General features: G+C 42.1%; 2 protein-coding genes across 2 annotated transcripts; both read left to right on the top strand.

The window, feature by feature from the left end:
- Positions 1-2,068: 2,068 nt before the first annotated feature.
- Positions 2,069-14,047, top strand: LIPA (lipase A, lysosomal acid type). The gene is made up of 9 exons (XM_005481239.4): positions 2,069-2,533; positions 3,913-4,033; positions 6,982-7,180; positions 7,477-7,586; positions 8,208-8,344; positions 9,770-9,916; positions 10,228-10,299; positions 11,343-11,414; positions 12,172-14,047. The coding sequence occupies exons 1-9, from the start codon at positions 2,426-2,428 to the stop codon at positions 12,409-12,411; spliced, it is 1,206 nt and encodes a 401-aa protein (XP_005481296.2). The 5' UTR covers positions 2,069-2,425; the 3' UTR covers positions 12,412-14,047.
- A 2,843-nt stretch (positions 14,048-16,890) lies between these two features.
- CH25H (cholesterol 25-hydroxylase) lies at positions 16,891-21,252 on the top strand. The gene is made up of 2 exons (XM_074544967.1): positions 16,891-16,949; positions 19,742-21,252. Exon 2 carries the CDS (start codon positions 19,861-19,863, stop codon positions 20,683-20,685), a length of 825 nt encoding a protein of 274 aa, XP_074401068.1. The 5' UTR covers positions 16,891-16,949; positions 19,742-19,860; the 3' UTR covers positions 20,686-21,252.
- The last annotated feature ends 258 nt before the right edge of the window (positions 21,253-21,510 follow it).

Below are 21,510 nucleotides of genomic sequence, written 5' to 3'. Positions count from 1 at the left end.
CGGCTGTGCCGAAGCAGAATAGTCAGAATGCTCTGAGCAGCATTCAAGATTCTAGCAATTTGATAGGTGATGAAAAGATGCAGTGGATTGAGAAGGAAACAGATAAGGGTATCTACACAAATCCATGTATTTTATGTAAAATAAAGGTTGTAGGTAGTTACAGGGGGAAAAAAAGTGCTTGAAAGGTTACTGCAATGCCAAACCCAAATGTGGAGACTAATGTTTTACTATGCTGCTAAGTATCTGTGGGTTTCTTGTCTCTGCTTCTCTCCCAGACATCTGTTTTCCTTTATACTCTGCTTGTGGGAAAATGCAGGCATCTTCCTTCTGAAACACAGAAGTTTGCCCTAGTTTCCTTATGTTTTACTAATTTATTTGCATCCATATGCTATGGTTTGACACAAATGATTATTAAATAAAATACATGCAGGAAAGTGCTTAAATCAGAGTAAGTAAGAGAACAGTTATGCAAAGCCTTTCTGCAGCCATCTCTGTAACTTGCTGGGCACTGCAAATTCAGAAATCTTTCTACAGCTCTGCTGCTTTCACTTCAGAACAAGCTGTGGCTGGGCTGACTGCTCTCAGGAAGAGCTGCACTGCATAGCAACAAATGCAGAAGCTCCTTGGAAAACATGTCTGGAAATGTGCTGGAACAACAAATGCATTCGTATTTAATAAAAAGTCTTTCGTTACTGGAGTGATCTCTACATACAGAAGAATAAGAAATGTCTTCAAACGTATCTACACGTTTTATGAGAGAAAATTCAAATCTGGGTATTTCCTTGGAGCTGAAATGGATACATCCTGAAAAAGAATACCCCCTGGAAGCATTAGGTCAGCCAAACAATTGCCTGAAATGCAGTTTTCCTTTTTAAAAATAATGTAAATTAAGTATACCATAGTAAATTACAGGGTCCCTTTACATATCCTATTTTATACTGGTTCCTATTTAGCCTAGGTTAGCATATAATTACTATGTTTGACCGCAGTAATTGTGGCATTTTGTAATTTGGTTTTTCCCTTAGCAGGGAAGAGTAATCTGTAATTAATTTGACAAAAAACTCAAGTGAATCACTGAGCAATAATTTTCCCACCCAAGTTTTTTAAAATCAAACAGTTTTAAGAAATGACAGCCAGGCATGCAAAGGATCATATAGTATCTCTGTATTTAGTGACATATTCACATATAAAAACATGGGGATGCTATGAAAACTTCCATGATTTTTCAATTAAAATCTTAATGCTTTCTAAATAAACAGAAACGTTTCTGTTCTGGACATCCTCTTGCTCTATCACTCCATATTTAGTATCAGCTTTCTGTATTATTCTATGGATTTTATTCCACAGTAATGGGCAGAGTAACAGAATATTTATTTTAAAAGATTGAATTTGGTCAATTTTTCGCAAGCCCGGTCACACATTCCCTGACCACAGACACGCTTCTCCGGGAAGTTACAGCTGTGCAATGCAGCGCCTGCAAATCAGCTGCCGCAGAGCACGAACATGGCACAGGTTTGCAGGAAGCCGTGATGGCAACCCTTCACGCATGGAAGCCCATTTGCATAGGCTGGATTTGTTAGACAGTGCTCGAAGATGACGGATGGTGATGGGTGTGTACAGGAGCAGCAGTGGCTGCTGTGGTGCCCCTGGAAGCACGGGCGGTGCCGAGGCGCGGGTGTCCTGCCCCGGGGGCACCCGGGGATGCTGCTCCGGCGGGCAGGGCGGCATCTCCGCCCTCATCGCTGCTGCCGCTGCCGCTCTGTGCACGGAGCACAACGCAGACCCTGCAGGGCGGCCCTGCCGCTCTCCTCGCTGCGGCTGCGGCTCTGTGCACGAAGCACAACGCGGACCCTGGCAGGGCGGCACCTCCGCCCTCATCGCTGCTGCTGCCGCTTTTTGCATGGAGGACAACACAGACCCTGGCAGGGCGGCCCTGCCGCTCTCCTCACTGCTGCTGCTGCCGCTCTGTGCACGGAGCACAACGCAGACCCTGGCGGGGCGGCGCCGTGCGGGCTCCGAAGGCGGAGCAAATGCAGATGGCGAGGCGGGCAGAGGAGCAAATTCACGGGCGCCGTTCTGAAGGCTGCTCGGCTCCTGGAAATGGAGCCCGGGGGGCGGGAGGATTCACACAGCATTGCTGCGGAAACGCTGAATCACGGCGGGCCGGGCGGCCAAGGCCGCGCCGCGGCGGCACCGCCGATAGGGCCGCGCCGTGTGGGCTGAGCCCGGCCCGGCCCGGCAGCGCCGCCCCCGCCGCTCCCTTCGCGCTGCGACCCGCGGGACACGCCCGGCCCGGCCCGGCCGCGCCGCTGCTCCCGCCCCAGTCACCGAGGGGTGGCACAAAAGCCTCGCCCGGGCCCGCGCGCAGCCGGTGTAGCGCTGCATTCTGCTCGGCCGCCGTGTCCCGGCTCCTTCTCGTAGGACGATGATGCGGGGCCTGGTGCTCGCTGCTTTCCTGCTGCAGAGCATCGGCGGCTCGGGCGCGTTCGCCGCAGGGAGGAGGAATGTGGACCCCGAAACGAACATGAACATCGTGAGTGGCGCGGCCGGGAGTGCCCAGCGCTGACTGCGGCGGGGCAGCGCGGGGAGAGCCCCGGCGGCTTCGGCACCTGCCAGCGGCCAGCCCGCCGCTGCTGCAGCCGCTCACACACGAGGGTTGCACGTCCTCTTTGTCTACTCCTCCTTCCCGGTCCTCTTGGTCCGCTGTGCCCTATATTTGTTCTTTCTCTCACATTTTTTCGCGTCTTTGCGACTGTCTTTGGGAACCGCTATAAAAGCCGATGTTCGTGGAGCACGGTGAAGTTCCGAGTACCATGCGCCTGGGTTCTTACCCACGACTGCTTTTCTCCCCATTTGGGATTTACTCTCTTAACTTTGTTCTCTTTCTGCTGCAATAGCTAACTCCTTAAATATTTCCAGTTGGTAGCCGATATTCGTTTCTCTTTCCTCTGCCCTATCTAAACGGTGCCAATTTTTCACATGTGTGAGAAGATGCTTCAAGATAGAAATGCTTAAGGTGTATTAGAATCACCTTAGATCAAGTATATACAGTTTAAAGGTCTGAAGATAATAATTTAGTCTAAGACTAATAGCATTGGAATAACAGCCTTAAAATCACTTTGGAATGTTAATGTCACTGTGAATAATTAAAGACATATTTAAAAGAAATAGCATGCTTAATTAAATTCTTCTCCTCCTCTTTGCCCAACAGTCTTAGAGAAGAACTCGGATCATTTTTTAGATTTTCCCAAGGCATGGTTAGTGTCATAAAACCAATGACAGCAAGTTCATTGCCCTAGTGGAGCTGCATCAAAACAAAATAACATAAAGCCCAAGACATAAATGATGAGAAATTAAACCTAATAATGAAACCAAAGCAGGTAGCAGGTGTGAGGATTTTTATTATTATTTTCCTGTTTTCTCTGACACCACAGTCACTTAAAAACTCTGCACTGGGCATAAATTTTGAGGAGAAAGTAAGAAATGGCACATCCTTCTCTCCTGTGTGCTGCAGTGGTGCCAGTGACTCTCTTCTGTCTTCACTTGTATGTTACTTGTTTTCTTGAGAGCAGACAGTTTCAATTCTTGTCTGACAAATCTGGCTCTTGGTGTTTTGCCCTGCTACCATAATCTCCTTTTCAACAGTACATCTTCTTTTTCACTGTAAGCACCATGGGGCTGGGACAGTCTAGGAAATCCTTGCAGATTCCTAGGATTCAGTCTGGCTAGTTCCTGAGTCTGTTCTGGGATGTCTTATTAAGAAAATCTGCCTGATAGGCAGGTGGCATATTACTACCAGACCTTTTAATTACACATTCCAGTCTTTACAAGAAACCCAGGGTACTTTGCATGTGTTAGTGGACTGAGGAGCCTGGTAGTCTGGTTCCAAGATGCTTTCTTTTCTCTCCTCAGAGTGAGATTATTACCTACAGAGGATACCCTAGTGAGGAATATGAAGTGACAACAGAAGATGGATATATTCTTTCCATTAACAGAATACCTTATGGAAGAAAAGGCCATGAAGGAAGCAAAGGTAAGATTTATATCTCTTTGGAAAAAGAAAAAATGAAAATGCTGTCTTTGCATTATAAAACTTTTGTTCCTGCAACAATCCAGAAGAAGATTAAGGAATACTTTGGTTTAAGACCATGGAGGAGATGCAGGGGTTGTACAGGTGAGGAGGTGAGGGACAGAGAGAATAGTGGTACTGTGAGCTCAAAATTACAAGGAAGCAATATGGGCAAAGGCTTTTGTGAGGGCTGAATGATAGAATGCTTTAAAAATGAGACAGATGTGAAGAAGAGAGACACATACCTTTTGACTTGCTCTCCTCCTACACTGTGTATGGAATTACCAATGTCTGTGCAGTGGCTGAATTTGTTATCAGTCTTGCCACTATGCCTCCTACAGCCATTCATGTAACAGCAGTCCATTTGCATAGAAGTTACATGTTCTAAGGATTGCCTCAGAATACTTCAGACTGAAAAAATCCCAGGATTACAGGTAAAAACATGAAGCTCCCAAAAGAAATTTATGATTGTCCTATAGCCTTGGGTGTGAACGAGACCTGTGGAAAAACCCTCTCCCCTGTCAAAGGCCAAGCAACAGCCTTCCTGAGCTTATCTGTTGGTTGTGTAGGAGTTAGGGTGTTTGCTCTGTCTGTTGTCTTTCACAAGGAATGTGTAAAGATCAGTGCATGGACGAGCCCTGTCAAAACTGGCAGGTGTCTTTGTGTTTAATTTCAGAGATGCCCGCAGGAAAAAGGCTGCCTCTGTACCTGCTGGTTTTGTTGAATCCTTCATTGATGACATAAGTAAACAGAAGTTTCTTGACTTCTGTGAATTCTCTACATACCCCTTGCCACGCCCTCGACCCCAAGTTCATGTTTTGCAGAGTGCTTTAATTTGAGAAAACAAGGATTACTGACTGCATTTGTGGAAGTGTGAGCTTCTGGGAGAATGAGGATTTCAAAGTTCATGTTGATCTTAAGAAGTTTTTATAGACTTGGTATCTTTCCTCAGGAAGATACCAATGATGTGCTACTGCTGACTAAGCATATGTATGCCGTATTTTTCTTTTGCAATACCTGCAAAATGTGAATAGAATTCCTTGGAATTACGTATCTTTTGGAACAAAGCCCACCATTCTTCAGGGAAAGAAGAAAGGAAATGCACAGAGCACCTAAAAGCAAAACATTAATGATTTTTTGTTTTACTCGTGAAAAACCCTAAAACAGCTGCATAACATGGGTAAGAAGGGTGTGGAAGTAAATCTGTCTTCAGCTTGTTGGGTCTGTAATGAAGAGGACAAAATGTTCTATGCAGAGAGCATAGTTTAAGGACCCACCTTTTTATTTCCCCTCTGGGGTTTTTAGGATCATAGGTGATAGAAAGTCATTATTATTATCCAAGTCAGTTTGTCATATGATTGTGCAGATCACGTGGAGATCTGGTGACTGCTTGGTAATGTGAAAAAAGGAACTGGCAGATGTTGGAGGTTAATATGAGAGCAGAATTAAAGCATTGAGGCAGTTAAACAGTTTTCCCCTTCCATGGTTATGAAACAAGCAATAGCAGCTGGAGGAGAGTCTGTTCTTCAAAAATTCACAATTGGTTGATCTGAGTTTAGTAAAAGGGAAGAACGTGTCAATGGAAAGTGGAACATTACTGAAAACAAATTCAGTGTGAGGCTTGACAGCGCTGTTTATAAGACAATGAAGTGTTAGTGCAGCAGAGTAAACAGTTGTGCAGAACTGTACTGTCACCAGTGCCAGTTGGGCACTGCTGGGCACTTGTTCTGCTTGCCTGGACAGTATGCATGTGGGCTTTTTAACAAAGTGGGAGAAGCAGGCACTCAAAAGTTCCTTGCCAAAAGTAGAAAGATTTCCAGAAAAGAGGAGTATTGTTAATTTGGAATATGAAACTTGCAGCAAATATTTATGGACATGACCTGTGATAGACAATATAGGTGACTGGGAGTTATGATTTATCTGTTTCTGCTGAAAGATCCAAGTCTAAAATTATCAATGGAGGAAGTACTGTGTGAGTCTGTATCTTGGCAGAGTGATGTGTCACTGGAGGAGGTAAATTCCTGAGTAATCTCTGGCATTGAGCCGATTGTCATGTTGCCTGTTTTCAGTTTCAGAGCAGAAGTAAAAGCCAAAACACCTGTGCTACTGTGAGAACCAGAGACCTTTGTAGTTTTTGAAGGCCTTTTTTTCTCCAAAGGGATTAGATGTTAATTGATTTTCTTTGTTTAGAAGCAAGAACTTTCAATTTTTAAATCTGTATTCCACATAGAGATGCCATTTCCCTTTTCAGGATGAGGAAGTTGAGACTCTTAACTGTGGTTCTTATGACTAGTTAAATGAAGGGGAGAAAGTCCTCTGAAACACAGATTCCCGTGTTGGCTATTGAACTGCTCTTCAGGTTCTGCCAGGGCTTTGGTGATGGAAGGGTGTTGCACAGAGATAATATCTGCACCAGCTGCAGAGATTTCCACAGCTCAGCACAGTGGTTTGGCACTGGAAAACAAAGATCTCAGTAGCACATACGTGGGAATGCCTTCCCCATGTGTGGGGGCAGGGAAGTTTATAAGTATTAAAGCTGCCACTGTGTTTGGGCCACTTCTCTGAGTCTGTGAGCTTGAAACAGTTGTAAGTGCTGTACCTATATTTTTCTTGTAACTCCTGCTTTTCTCGTGTTTATTTATTGCACACTTGTCTGTTTTGAGCTTCAAGTTACAAAATGAAGAAGTTGCTAGTTTAAAACTCTTAATGATAAAAAGTAGCTTTTGGTGAAAAAGCATGTGATTTCATGGCACTCTGACCATTATACAAACTGGTGTTCTTAGTAGATTAAGTCAAGTAGATTAAATACTCAAGTGCAAGCCTAAAACAGACTTTCAACAGCTCGCTTGAATTATTCTTGCATATGCAATGCCTAATGAACAGGAATCTACCAAAACCACTTTCTTTTTCAGGTCCAAGGCCTGCTGTGTTTCTGCAGCATGGATTGCTTGCAGATGCCAGCAACTGGATCACAAACTTGGATTACAACAGCCTTGGCTTTATGCTGGCAGATGCTGGCTATGATGTGTGGCTGGGAAACAGCAGAGGGAACACCTGGTCCAGGAAGCACATACACTTCACAGTGAAGCAGGAAGAATTCTGGGTTTTCAGGTATCCTTGTGTTGCTATCCAGACCCATTGTGAACTGGCAGGATATTGTTTTCTGGTTACATGTGGTGTCACACGTGTACCCAGATGAGGGGCAGTAAAGGGGAGTTTTGGGATCAGTTTGGTGTGCTGAAACTCCTGGCTGGTCAGTAGAAAACTGAAAACTCAATCATCAGAGTTCTGTTTCATCCAAAAGAAGCTTTTCTTTGTGTCCACACAAAGGATCTGTGCAGGAAAGCTCTGTGCAGCTGTTCCTCACTGATTTCTTACACAACTGACTTTCTGTCTTTGCTTTGTAGCTTTGATGAAATGGCTAAATACGACATTCCAGCCTCAGTGGACTTTATTTTGAAGAAAACGGGCCAGGAGCAAGTATTTTACATTGGCCATTCACAGGGCACCACAATGGGTATGTGGAGAGATGCATTTATTAGAATATATTGTGTTTGAAATGGTACCAATTTCCACATATGTGTTTTAGTGATTAAAAACTAGGGCACTTGAAAACTACGGGTTTTGGTTTTTAGTGGCTTTCTGGAATATTAGCATGAAAATGAAAATACATGATCTTTCAGTGTTTATTTAAAAGTGGAAAGCTGTTGGACTGATAAATTGAAGTCAGAGGTAGCTGGCAGTACAGCTTCTATTAAAAAAATCAATGAATTATACGTAATAAAATTAGACTTATCAGACTCAGAGAATAAAGATCTCCATTTCCAGAATATTTGGCTGCATGTAAGGCCTGGCTCATGTGCTTTAGACCTTCTTGTAGAAGAAGAGTTAGTAAGCATTAAATTGCTTTCTGGAAGAAAGCAAGTCTTCTGAATTACTGCATTTAATTTAGGCTTTGTAGTAACTAGGTTTATTTACATTATTTAACCTAATCCTAGGTACTGCAATATCGTTAAGCTATTAATCTAAAAATACTTTTGCACACTTTCACATAGATTTTTGTAGAATTTCTACCAGGTAAAATTCTTATCCAACTTGTGTCCCTGAGGTTTGTTAATTGTTCTTATATTATTTACAGCTTTTGTTGCTTTTTCAACTTTGCCACAGTTGGCTAAGAAAATCAAAATGTTCTTTGCCTTGGCACCAGTAGCTACTGTCAAGTTTGCCACCAGCCCTCTGGTTAAATTTGGATTGTTTCCTGATGTGCTGCTCAAGGTTTGTATTTGAGTGTAAATGTTTCAAGCCAAATGAAGTATGCCCCTTTCTATCTGAATATAGCATAGGAAAGAATGTTAATAGCTGTGGATTACAGAGTAACATATGATAAGGATTCTGGGTCAATTTTACCATTATGATGCTATTGAAGTCAGCAGTGTCTTCTGTACCTTTATTACTGTCTAGTGAGACAATTTGCATCAGTTTAAAGTAGTATTTTACAATAGCTTAATAGGTGGAACAAAATTGTTTTTCCATTTACATGTTTCTAGAATTTAGCCTAGGAAAATCATATGATTATCTAGTCACTGTGTTTTAGAAGAGTTGTATAATATCTTTATACAGAATACAGGTCATGAATTGTCCATGAACTTTAACAGATTTGTTTCACAATCAACCATTTAGTATTGGAAGAGGATCCTTCAGAGGATGATTAAGAGCAACAGCTTTATTTAGATGCTGTGAATCATCCTCTGGAGGAGTTTACCTCTTCCCCATTAACATCAAGGAGAATGAGGCAGGCTGCAGTAAGTGCCTGAAGTCAGACATTGTGAACACCCTGCTGTGTGTCATTTTTAACCATCACTTTTCTTTCCTCCACCCATGGAGATTCCCACACAGGGCTGTTTGTTCTGTGACATAACCCCCTTCTGATCCAGCTTGCACTGATTTAAAGTCTGTCTGTATTACTGGTTCCTTGCTCTAAAGGCAGTTAACATAAAAGCAACACTAATCATTGTGATCTCCTGTTCCTTGCATAATGGACTTTGTCTAATGAGACTAGCAGCTGATCAGTGCCTTGTGCAGATGTTCATGTTGTGCTGAGGAACTTGATTCTCACAGTGACTTGCAAAAAACTGGAGTGCAGGGAGAACCTGACAGTGACAAACTCGTGGGTCAGTCATATCTTTAAAGAACTGTGTCACTTTTAAGGAAGTTTGCAGTGGGACATTTTAAAATCCTTGAACAATTTAAAAATACCCATCAAGAGGAAGAGGTCACCACATCTCATGCAGCTTGTTTTTCTCTCATGGTTTGAAGGGAGGAAGTTTCAAGTACAAAGCCATTTAAAATTAGCAGGCAGAGCTTAACATACTTTAGCCTTAAACAATCTGATGACAAAAAGCTGTACTGTGCAACTGTAAATTATTGAATTTAAAATTTATTTGAATTTGAGGTTAGGTTTGAAATTCTTGCAAGATTTTCCCAGTTCCCATGTACTCTTGGTGGGGTTAATGTACTGCACCATTTGTAGCAGAAGCACTAACCATGACAACGCTGATAAGGAGATCAATGATTTTCATGTGACACACCTGTCACCAGTGGAAATGCAAATAATTACCTCAAGAGTGTTGTAGTATAAAAACTGAAAAAAGGTCATTCTGTGCAATTACGTTTGTCTTATGTGTTTGTTTTTTTTTGTAGGACATGTTTGGAAAGAAGCAATTCCTCCCTCAGAATTTCTTGCTGAAGTGGCTTGCTACCCATGTTTGCACCCACAGAATACTTGATGACCTTTGTGGCAACTTATTCTTTCTTCTGTGTGGTTTTAATGAAAGAAACTTGAACATGGTGTGTTCTAGTGACTTTCTTTAATAGCTAAGTTATTGTGAACTCTAACACAGTATTGACTGAATATATAAAAAATTCTTAAGGGATACCATTATTAGTTTTAAAATTCAGCTTGAGAGTTCTGTTGTTCCATGCAATTAATCCCCCAAATATTTTAACTTCTTACCTCATCTGTATGTATGGCTCCAGTTAACTTTTGTTTATAACATTTTAAGTGGAATGAAATAGTTTGTTAGTTGTTCAGGAAGCAACAATGAGTAGAACTAATGGCCTGTGAGGAGGAGTAAACCATGTTAATGATCTTGTTGCAGAGTCGAGTGGATGTGTATTCAACACACTGCCCTGCAGGAACATCTGTACAAAACATGATCCACTGGAGCCAGGTAGGCTTTCCAGAATCTAAAGTCTCCATGACTCTGGTTTGTTTGTAGAATATTGATGTGTCTGATATCTGTGAAATAAAATGCCAAAATATATGTGCAGCCTAGCCCAAGTGAAATTTGGAACTGCCAAAATTAAGAAAGGCAGCTGTTCACTGCAGCTGCTTTCATGATAAGGATTTATGGTGGTTCACCCCTCTTTCTTATTTCTTTGAAAATATTGTAACTGGAAGTACCTCAACCAACAAAAAGCACTGCAGAATAACTTACCTCCGAGAGATGCTGTAATGAGTCTTTGTTTCCGTTTTAACAAACCCTGTTGTGATTACAGGTTGTATTTTTAGCCAGTGAAAAGCAGCATGTTTTCTGTTCTATTCTGTTTGGCTTCATTTGATATTTTATTAGTATATTTTGAAGTTTGTCTCAGTGCACAGTTTCATGTCTGTGATGCTGTTGTGCCTGAAGCTTGGTCAGCAGGCTGACAAGTGAGACATTTCCCATGGAATCAGTGGTCAGTGCTACTTGTGCTCTCATAGCTGGCTTTGGTCACCTCATCAGAGGCAATGTGTTGTACTGTACACAGCTGTTCAGGGGTTGGCTCAGAAAGAAATGTGTGAAGATTTTTTTTTCCCAGATCCCTGTTATATAAACTTGTTTCTGAAAAATAGTAGATAGTAAATTATGCAGAATAGGCTTGCTAAGAAAGCTCCCTGCTTTATTCATACACATTTAGATATTAAGGTAAATATTTCAGAAGTAAACATGGAGCTGCCACATCCTGGCTTTGGATACATTAAGCTGTTTTCCTTAATCTTTTCTACCATTGCTATTAGAGAGTGTGAAATTTTAAGGGACAAAGTCTAATGGTATGAATGTTAATATTTTCCATTCCTGTGACACTGGGCAAAGCAGTGACACTTGTCCTTGTTAATATTTGACATTCCACTGTTTCTTGTGTAGGTTGCCTGCTCTCCAGATGACTACACTTTTTAGCTCTTCTGGCATTAGTGTTGCAGTTCTTTGTATGTGTATTTTTTTATTTCTAGGCTGTGAGGACTGGGGAGCTCAAAGCTTATGACTGGGGAAGCAAAGCTGCAAATATGGCTCACTATAACCAGGTAAATATCTTTTACATCTATAATTCTAGAGTGTCACAGAAAATTGTCCTTGGGCACTTCTCTGGGTGCTGTTTTTATGTTGTATTCTGAAGAGCTGTTGTTGTTATCCAGTAACCAGACTGGAGATCTGCCTTTTCCAAAAGAACAAAAATAGAAACCAGCTGGGAGTGTAGACCTCAGAGGTAGTCCTAAGTCAGTGTGGGATCACATTTGGATATGAAGCTGTGGTGGCAATCACTTCCTTGAGGGAAAGTCCTGCCAGCCTAGATCATGAGATCCCCCTGACCTTCTCATCATAAGGCACAGGCTGTCAGTGCATGTGTATTGTTTATCTTCAGTCTGTTTAGTCTCCATGCATTTTTGTCTCTAAATTGCTGCATACAATGCCAAAAATATTTGCCCCTTTTCTCTTAGTGACTGCAAAATACTGCAGTATCATACTTTGAGAGTAGCAGTAGCAGTCACTTCTGACCTTAGAGTTGAAATACCTTGAATGGGATGTGTGTTCACTTTCTCTGAGGTCCTGATACCCTGCTGTAAACTCCTCAAAACACATCTTTACTACTGCACATGCTATAATATTGCAGGACTCTTGCAGTTGCATTTTTGGTTGAGCCAGGACTCCATCTCTAGCTGTCCAAGAGAGAAAATGAGTATCTGACACATTCTTGCAGTTGCTAGTATGTTACACTGGCAGTGTAGGATCATACTGAAGATTTTTTTTCTAACACTTTGTTTTCATTTTTCCTCTCCTCAGTCTACTCCCCCTTTCTACAAAATACAAGAGATGACTGTACCAACTGCAGTGTGGACTGGTGGACAGGACTGGCTGGCAGACCCAAAGGATGTTGCTATGCTGCTCACTCAGATCTCCAATTTGGTTTACCACAAAAACATTCCAGAGTGGGAACATTTGGATTTCATCTGGGGCCTTGATGCACCTTACCGCATGTATAATGAAATAATTAACATGATTAGAAAGTTATCTCTACACTGACATGGCTATTGATTCACCAGGAATTTGTCAGTTTTTGGAAAATACACTTTTCTGGCAATAATACTACATTGCTTAGGGTGATGCATTTTTAAAATGCCAGCAATGACTACTAATATTGGATTAATATTTGGTTGTTTTTTCTCAGTATTATTTCTCTCTCTTTACAGTATTTTGCTTATTTTGCACACAGTGGCATGGTACTCAAAACACAGCAGTAGGACCTAGCACAAAAAGAGTATGTTATGTGCACGTAAATGTAGTCACCTGTCTGAAAGACAAATTAGACAAGTTAGTCCATTCAGTACCTCAGGTGCTTGACACTTAGAACAAGTGTTTCACTGAGCATAAAACACAGCCATTTCTAAGTATGTGGCCATTTCTAAGTACCTTTGAGAAGTACTTCTTGTACTGCAGTGACCTATTTGGTGCTGGCACTTTATAAAGCACTTAGTAACTTTTTGCTGTGGTATTATTTTAGCCAATCACATAAAATCAGATTACTTCCCTTTTCAATGTTGCCCAGAGAACTGCAGTGAAGCCAGAGAAACCACTGTCAGTTAAAATCTCCAATTTTGGGACTGATTCATTGCTTTGATTCTTTCTTTGGTGGTATCCCTGAAGCCTTCAGTGTTTCACATACCAGCTGTGGATAGAGGTCACAATTCGCCCTGGCAGATTCCTGGAACAAGAGTAATGTTCAAACAAAACCACTTTCAGTTAACTTTGTCAATAAGTTGTGGCTTTCAAGGAGAGTGATGTAACATGCTTGTGTTTTGCACTGACCACTAACTAGAAAACAAGCTCCCCCAGTCTGCTGCTGGTGAGAGAAGAGCCAAAGCATTAATTCTACAGCTTGAGTGACTTAATTTCTGAGGACTTTTCTCCTTAATCATCTGTTGCACTGAAGATCTGTTTACTTCTTAACCACTTATAGGCTGCTCCCCACCATTGTGTTCAGCACCTAAATAACAGCCTGGAGAAGCCTGACAGTATTACAGTAGCTTGATTTGTCTACTGCAAACTGGGGCTAAGACCCATTTAATGGGGAAGAGGATTCACATCTGCCTCAGGGGGCTGACTTTGGAGCTCTTTCCATTGACTGTGCAGAGGACTTTAGTTTCTCCGAGATACATCAAAGTTCTGGTTCAAATGAACAATCTCCAGAGTCAGTTGCCTCAGTCCAGATGATAATTTCTGTGCCATAGTTGGATTCAGCTCATATTTCTTCAGTAATCCCAACAGGATAAAGAGCCTTGCTAAATGTCATAGGAAATAATGCATTTTAAATTGAGGCAAACTTATTTTGTAAAAAAAATGGAAAAAAATAAAAAAAATGGCAGAAATAGACACAGGTTGTAAATTAGGACTTGTTTCTTTGGGTATTTTTTTTTTCTATTCCTAATTCAGACTCAGGGAACTCTCAGGTGTTGTTTAGGGATGCAGTGGTTCATTGCTTCATGAGATTTTGGTCATTTGTAAAGCACAGCCAGATGTGCTTTGCTGTGCTGAAGGGAAACTTCTGTAGGAATCCAGGGTGGTTAATTTAACGGTTGTGAGGATATGTCGTATGGCAAGAACCATGTGCATCATGTTTATTAAGCTTGAGCTATTTCAATAAACATGAGACCTGCTTGGAGTTTGGAGTGGTGTGGTGTTTCACTTCCTGTTTCATGAATGCATGGGAATCTTTGGGACAGAATTCAGAAAGCAAATATTTTTCACAACTATTAATCCATAGAATGAGTACAGAAAAAAAGTAAAATAGCTAAGTAAACTTCCTTTTTACTTTTTCCCTGAAAGAAGCTTTACCCAAGCTTAGAAGGCCATTCTTATTTAAGTGGACTTCTCTGAGACTTTTAAGTAAGGTAATAATTGTAAATAATTACTCACAGGACAGAGTCATTTTCTAAGCCTTCAGGTGAGGCTTCTTTTAAACCACTGACGTGGTGGAAAGCTTCTTGTATCATATTCTTAAACCTTGGGTAATTGGATTGCTTAACAGACTGTCTGGTAATCTCATAAATGGCATTTAATCACATAGCAAGGCAGGGAGCTAATCTTTGCCACAGTACACATGAACCAGCTTGTGACCTTTGTCACCTTCAATAATAAATGTGCTCAGGCTATACCTTTCTGAACACTCTGAATAATGTGGTTGTGCAGTTGAGACAGTAGAGTGTATTAAATTCTATGTGTGGCCACCTTTGTCAGCTGATGAACACCCTGGGTGCCTGGAAATAAAGCCAGAATACTGGAAGACTTACACAAAAGCCATAATGGAGCTTCTCTGCTTCACTGGAGTAAGGCTAGTTATGGAAATTGTGTGCTGCTTTAGTTCTCCCTGACTCACTGAAGTTGCAGTGTAACAGAAACTTGAAGAGGTGTCAGTGGGAAGAATTGTGCAAAATAAGACATCCTGAACATAGAGGAGATGAGTGAGAAGCTTGGTCTATTTAGAATCACCTGTGAGGAATTAAGAGTTCAGTGATGAACAGTATGTTTTTCTAAGCAGATCTTAAATACTGAGTGCCTGCTCTATGGACCTGTGTGTTACAGGTATGTATGTAGGTGTGTATGTATGTATATATGTATGTGTTTTTGAAGGTGGGCCGAACATCAGCTTTGGACAGTATAAAAGTGCACTGGCTTAACAGGGCATGGGACACTTTCTGCTGGCTTGGTCTCAGCATTTAGTGACTGCTGGAAAGGCAGAATAAAGTAATTCCTGTTCAGCTGATGGATCTCAGACTCTCAGACCTGTGTGCAGCTGAAGAGAATGCATGGTCCAGGGCTCTGACTGAGAGCTGTACAACAATGAGGCACAGCAGGGATAACAGACAGAAAAGCGAGGTTTTGTCCTCATGTTGTGCTTGGAACTTGACAAGGATTTTGTTGCAGTCATCTGCAAGTGTATTTACAGTGTTCATTTCATCAGAAGGCCTGAGGATGGTGGAGTGTGTGTTTGTTACTGGAGTTTGTTACTGGAGCACTAGCTCCACACAGAGCATTTTTACACTGGTTAGTGATTCCATGGCTAGTGACAGTGCTGATGAAAGTTTATACATCAACTCAAGCAGTATAGAAGTGCCTTAGTGTAGGAAGAGGTGGTAAAACCGACCTCCTACTCTACTTGGGCTCTGCAAGAAAAACAGTTTTGTCAGCTTGGAAACAAATTTTTCTAGAAATTATTTATAGTTAATGTGCTATACCAACAAACAAACACCCCAAAACCCCCAAAGCCCCTCAAAACAGAACCCCTCCAAATGAAACAGAAGTGCCTTTATATCTTTGAAAGTTACAAATGGTTTTACTCTGTAAGGTGTGAGAGAGAAACCTTGATAGCTGGATAGGTTTTTGGATATCTAATAAAATGGCTCCCGGTGGAAGATTTTCTTGTAATGAAAGCATTTATAATGTCTTCTCCCTGTATTGTGTTATAAAATACAAACTCATGCTGCAGCACTGCCCATCAGGAGTTTCCTTTCTTCCTGTCAGCCTATTTTCATGAACTTGATATGACCAAAATAATTGAAATCATCAATGAAATAAAAAACTACAAAGGTTGGATGGACACTGGCCACATCTGTTACAGGATTGCCTAATTCCTATTTTCTGAGTGGAAGTGTCTGCATTTCGTTCCGACTCTTCCAGAAATTATGTCTGTAAGCTGCTGAGAATACAAATAAATTTCTCATTCCTGAGTCATGAATTCTAAATGAAAGGATTTTAGGATATTTTCCTGATGGTTATTATTTTGAAAACTAATCCTGTTAAGGCAAAGCTTGAGAATTAGCAATTTACTTCACGGGCAGTTTTCCATCATCAGCCATTGTTGGAAACAAACTGAAGTGACCTTTGATTATGCTTGATACTGGCTGGAGAGGTTTTCAGTGAAGCTTGTTTGGGGAGGCGGAGATTAAAAATTTAATAAAGAAATGTGTTGGCTCTGTTATGAAATTATTTTGTGTTTAGGCTAAAGTTTTTAATCAAAACTGAAGAGGAATGTGTGCTCTTCGTCCTGAAATTCTCAACATCCCTGTGGGCTCAGGGTTCAAGCTGCTTACTAGGGATGCGAGGAGGAGAGTTTTATCTCGCTTATTTTTATTATTATCCAGATATTATTGTTATCCAATTCTGATAATCCAACTGATTTGAGCCAAGGAGCGTTTCCCGGCTCCGTTATCCTCCAGCCGTGGATGGGCGGTGGGGCCGCGGATGGGCGCGGGGCGGCGCTGCCGCTCGCTCGGGGAGACCGCGCGGGGCCGCGGCCGCTCGGCGGGACGGGCGGGACGGGCGGGGCTGGGGGCGGGGCTGGGGGCGGGACCGGGCGGGACCAGCGGGGCTGAGGGCGGGGTTATGGACAGGACTGGGCGGGGCTGTAGGCAGGACCGGGCGGGGCTGAGGGCGGGGTTATGGACAGGACTGGGCGGGGCTGTAGGCAGGACCGGGCGGGGCTGCGGGCGGGGCTATAGGCGGAGCCGAGGGCAGGACTGGGCGGGGCTGGGGGCGGGACCGCCCCGCACGGGCTCGGCGGGCAGGTGAGTCCCGGGGTGGGCATCGCGGTGTGGAGGAAGCCAGCACGGAACGGCTTCCTTGGAAACGAGGGCCGGCACTGCCGCTGCTCCTGCTGCCTGCCCTGCTTCCCCGGCGCTGGTTCGGAGCGAGTCTCCAGCCCTCCTCCCCAGCACGCTTTTCCCGGTAGAGGGCTCAGCGTGTTCTGGGATGTTGCCTTATCTCTGGTACAACAATAATACTGCCATACAGAGGGGGAGAAGAGGAGGATGGAAAAAGAATTTTTCCTTCTAATCCTGCATTTGTTTCAGGATGTTGATTCTAGTTTTCTCTCCCGCTAACTTTCCCTCATTTTCCTGCTACCCGCTGTAGCACTGTTTGCATTGTAGCTCGTACCTAACAGTGCACCCTGGGTAGGTGCTTGCATCTTGTGCTCATGTGGAATCTATTTAAGACCCTTTGTGGGGCCTCATTCCAAACTATGTGCCCTTCAACCTAAACTCTGTAGCAGGAGTGAGTTTTTGAGAGATTCTTGCAACACATGGGGAATTTTGGCAGCATTGTAAGCTGAGAGGAGAAAGCTGGGGTTGTGTCGCTGAGTAAGGTGCAGAAGGGGTCTGTGTGTACTTTGTCTTTTTTTTTTTTTGTGTCATACCTTGTGCTGACAAGGAAACTGAAGTCGGCAGAGCGGAGATAGATAGATAAGTGATAAATGCTGTTTGGTGGCTAAGGTAGAGGGCTCGGGCTCGGGTTCTGGAGGGTGCGGGTCTGTCCTGTCGGATATGCGAGCACCGGCTGTCCCGCGGGGCTCGGGGCGGCGCCAGCCTCCCAGGTAAGCGCTGCTCGCCTGCGCCTCGCCTGGGCTTTGTGCTGCAGGATGTCCTAGAAATAGCGCTGCAGAATTCCGCTATTTTTCCTTAAGGGATTTATGAATTATTTTTCTATGACCTAATCTGCAGGCAGAATGCCTATTCTTTAAAATATGGCTTGTGGGCAGCAATGGCTCTGGAACTTATTGAGACTTCACGTATCTATAGGGATTAGTCAGAGGAGTGTCCTTAAGGCAGCTGAGCAATTTATGTCAATCTCCCTTTAGTGAGATTTGGAATACTATAAAATTTAGAATATGATATTTGGAATACGTTATAAAATAAATTGATTCCCTGCATAATTCTAATAATAGTGAGGATCACTTATCCCTTCTGGGAGACTTAATTTCTGTTTGTGACTGTATAAATCAACAGAAATCACAATAGTATTCTTGGACCCAGCTGGTGTTATAAATGCCTTATTGTGAAATAGAGGTTAGGATAAAATGCAGTCAGAAGATTGAAACAAAGCTCTTGGATACAGATCCTCACCTGTCAGAGCAGTGTCTTGCACCAGGTTTCAATTCACAACAGTTAATGGTTTAAATAAATTAATTCTCCAAAACAGTCTCATAACAGCAAGGAATCTGAATTCCAAAATATATATGGAACAGGTAGAAGCCTGTCTCCAACAAGGGCCTACTGATTGCCTGAATAATAGCACAGATAATGTTACTGCTTAAGCAAAATTCTTGAAGCCTAAAGAGGGAACAGAATCTATTGAAAAGAAAACAGTTGAAGGTGAAAGCAAACTTAAGTGTTACAAATTCATGCATATTCAGAAAAGGTCACTGCTAATGAATCATTCTTAATTATTGAGGAGCAAGGAAATACAGTCTCACATTTGCTCTATCAGATTAATTTTCTGATCAGCAAAGAAATAAAATCATCTGAACAAGGTAATAAAGTCATCCAGGAAGTTGACCTCATTTCCAATATTAGAATAAATGCTTTACTGACAAAAGAGGTGAGTTCATAGGAAGCTTAGGGCAAGCTTTGTTTCCCTAAATGTTCAAAGCTCTGTTTTTCTAAAAGCACAAAAGAAGTGATGTCTTAGTGCTTAAATCAAAACTTCCATTATTTACCTCTAAAAGCTTTTAGCAAACTAGTAATGTTGGAGTCAAGCCTGCTGGCTTCTGCCTGTGGTGTGCTTGCCTGTGGTCAGAGGAAGATCCTTTAAAGGGCATAGGACTAATGGTGGATCTTTTAAGTGCATATGTTAGTTTGATACATGGGTAAAGGGGGATTTTCATATCAACTTGCTAATAGAGCTGTTGAGATATGGAGTGAATATTGTAATAGTGTGATAATACTGGTAGCTAAGCATCTGTGGGGAAGCATAATGAGATTTTACCCTGTATTCTCTGCAACTGGAGGATCTCATGTTCTTCAAAAGTGGTTGGCTCAATTTTGCATCTAGTCATGTCAGGTGAATTTTCCATGTCGAGTAGATACAGGTATGTAAAGGAGAACATGACTTCAAATGTCAAGTTAGATGGAGATAAGTCACAGCCACCACATCCAAACTAGAAGTGTATTGTAGGTCTCCTTAAGGTTTTAACTAAGGCTATTTTATAAACAAGGGATCATTAAGGAAATGTGTGTTTGCACACAGCCATTACCCACCAGATACCCACAGGTCAGACCTGTAGTTTAAGTAGCAGTCACATAAAAAAAAATAAATCAATGGTAATTTTTATTGCCTTATCTATAAAGGCAAAAGGATAACAAAGGATGGCACAATTCAAAATTAAAACAGCAACTTTTGAAGTGTCTGCAATAAGGGGAATAGGAGATGTTCCAACTCTTTCTCTGAATTCCAACATTAGAGGTCTGCACTTCTGCTTGTTTTTCTACTGTGCAGGTCTCTGGTAGAGCTCTGCTGATAGCCTTGGCCAGGTAATTCTGTTCTGAGATTGTAATGCATTATGTTGCACTCTGTATGACAGGAAAAAGAGCTGCGCCTTTAATTCTCATTGGCGTGTAAGAGTTGCTGGGGGTGGAGTCACAGCTGGCACAGGCTGCATAAAAGCTGCAGGATTTCCAGCTGCCTCAGCCTGCAAGCAGCATGAACTGCAGCCTGCCACAGCGAGTGCTGCTCAGCTCTCCGATGGAGGGACAGCAGGGCAGGTTGTGCCTGCAGCCGCTCTGGGACTTCGTCACCGCAAGGGAGCCGTTGATCAAGTCACCGTTTTTCCCAGTGCTGTTTTCTTTCACAGCATACATGGCTTTCTGTCTTCCCTATGTTGCACTGGACTTTTTAAGCATCAGACTGCCAGACTTGAGAAAATACAAAATCCAGCCACAGACCTATCCAAGTCTTGGAATGATGGTGCCTTGCATTATTCAAAGTGTGTATCACCATGTTGTTTTGATCTTCCCGGTGACATTTCTGCACTGGTACTGGAGACCCATGGATCTACCAGTGATAGCTCCAGAGCTGCCTGAAGTCCTGCTGCAAGTAGCAATTTGTCTGCTGCTATTTGATTTCGAGTACTTCCTGTGGCATTTGCTTCATCACAAGGTGCCTTGGCTCTACAAGACCTTCCACAAGGTGCATCACAAGCACGTCTCGACGTTCGCCCTTACCACTCAGTATTCCAGCGTGTGGGAGTTGCTCTCACTGGGATTTTTTGCTGCTGTAAACCCACTGCTCCTGGGATGCCATCCTTTGACAGAGATGCTGTTCTTCCTTGTAAACATTGGTTTGTCAGTGGAGGACCATTCTGGATATGACCTCCCATGGTCAACTCACCGACTTGTGCCTTTTGGACTGTATGGAGGAGCCCCACATCATGATCTCCACCATCTGAAATTCAAATCAAACTATGCTCCTTACTTCACACACTGGGACAAACTCTTTGGGACATTCACAGAGTCACATTCTAATTAAGATTATTTACCTGTGGATGAACTCTTTTTTTTTTTTTTTTTAATAGACTAAAATGGGACATTATTTTTTTAAAGAGATACAGAAGATTGTATATTTGAAGCTGCCTACAAAAGCAATAGCTATTTATAACAAATCCTTTTAATATATTTGTGTATTTGTGTATGTACTTGGAATTGCCTGTGTTAAATGACTGCAAATGGAAAAGTGACTATCTGTTGCTTAAATTTGAGTCTAAGGTTTAGGGAAAGCATTAAGAGACATTTTCTCTCCTTTCCTTCTTTCCAGCTTTCATAAAGCATGTATCATGTTACTGTATGATGTTTTATACATACGCCAGAACATTATCTTACTGTTGTAGGATGATTTATGATGTAAACAGAAAAAGTACACATCATGGATTTTGTGGAGTTTAATCTGCCAGAAAAAATTGTTATGCAATGATTTTGCAAAATATTGCTGCCAAGTCAGGGTGGTTGGTTAACTGTTAAATGATTTTGATATTTATATTTTTTACCTTGATGTACTGTCTCTTTTTAATAGAGAATAAATATGATCATTCTTTTAAAATCATGTTATGTTTCATTTTATTAATTCCTCTGTTCATATTAGGAACAGGTATGGTTCCTTTTGCATAGGGGTAATTTATTTGAATTATAAAATCATAGAATTGTTTAGGTTGGAAAAGACCTCTAAGATAGAGTCCAACCATTACCCTAACACTGCCAAGTCCACCACTAAACCCTGTCCCTGAGTGCCACATTTACACATCTTTTAAATACCTCCTGGGATGGTGAGTCAGCCACTTCCCTGGGCAGCCTGATCCTG

This window comes from Zonotrichia albicollis, chromosome 7 (genome assembly GCF_047830755.1).
Source record: "Zonotrichia albicollis isolate bZonAlb1 chromosome 7, bZonAlb1.hap1, whole genome shotgun sequence".
NCBI lineage: Eukaryota > Metazoa > Chordata > Aves > Passeriformes > Passerellidae > Zonotrichia > Zonotrichia albicollis.
The sequence above is the reverse complement of the archived record's forward strand: the minus strand, read 5'-3'. Positions and strand labels throughout refer to the sequence as shown.

What these genes read in the sequence shown, in the direction of transcription:
- LIPA (XM_005481239.4), top strand. Translation starts at nt 2,426, where the DNA reads ATGATGCGGGGCCTGGTGCTCGCTGCTTTCCTGCTGCAGAGCATCGGC. An exon ending in GAAGAATTCTGGGTTTTCAG is followed by an intron (nt 7,181 to 7,476) that starts GTATCCTTGTGT and finishes TTTGCTTTGTAG; the next exon opens with CTTTGATGAAATGGCTAAAT. An exon ending in TTCCTGATGTGCTGCTCAAG is followed by an intron (nt 8,345 to 9,769) that starts GTTTGTATTTGA and finishes TTTTTTTTGTAG; the next exon opens with GACATGTTTGGAAAGAAGCA.
- CH25H (XM_074544967.1), top strand. Translation starts at nt 19,861, where the DNA reads ATGAACTGCAGCCTGCCACAGCGAGTGCTGCTCAGCTCTCCGATGGAG.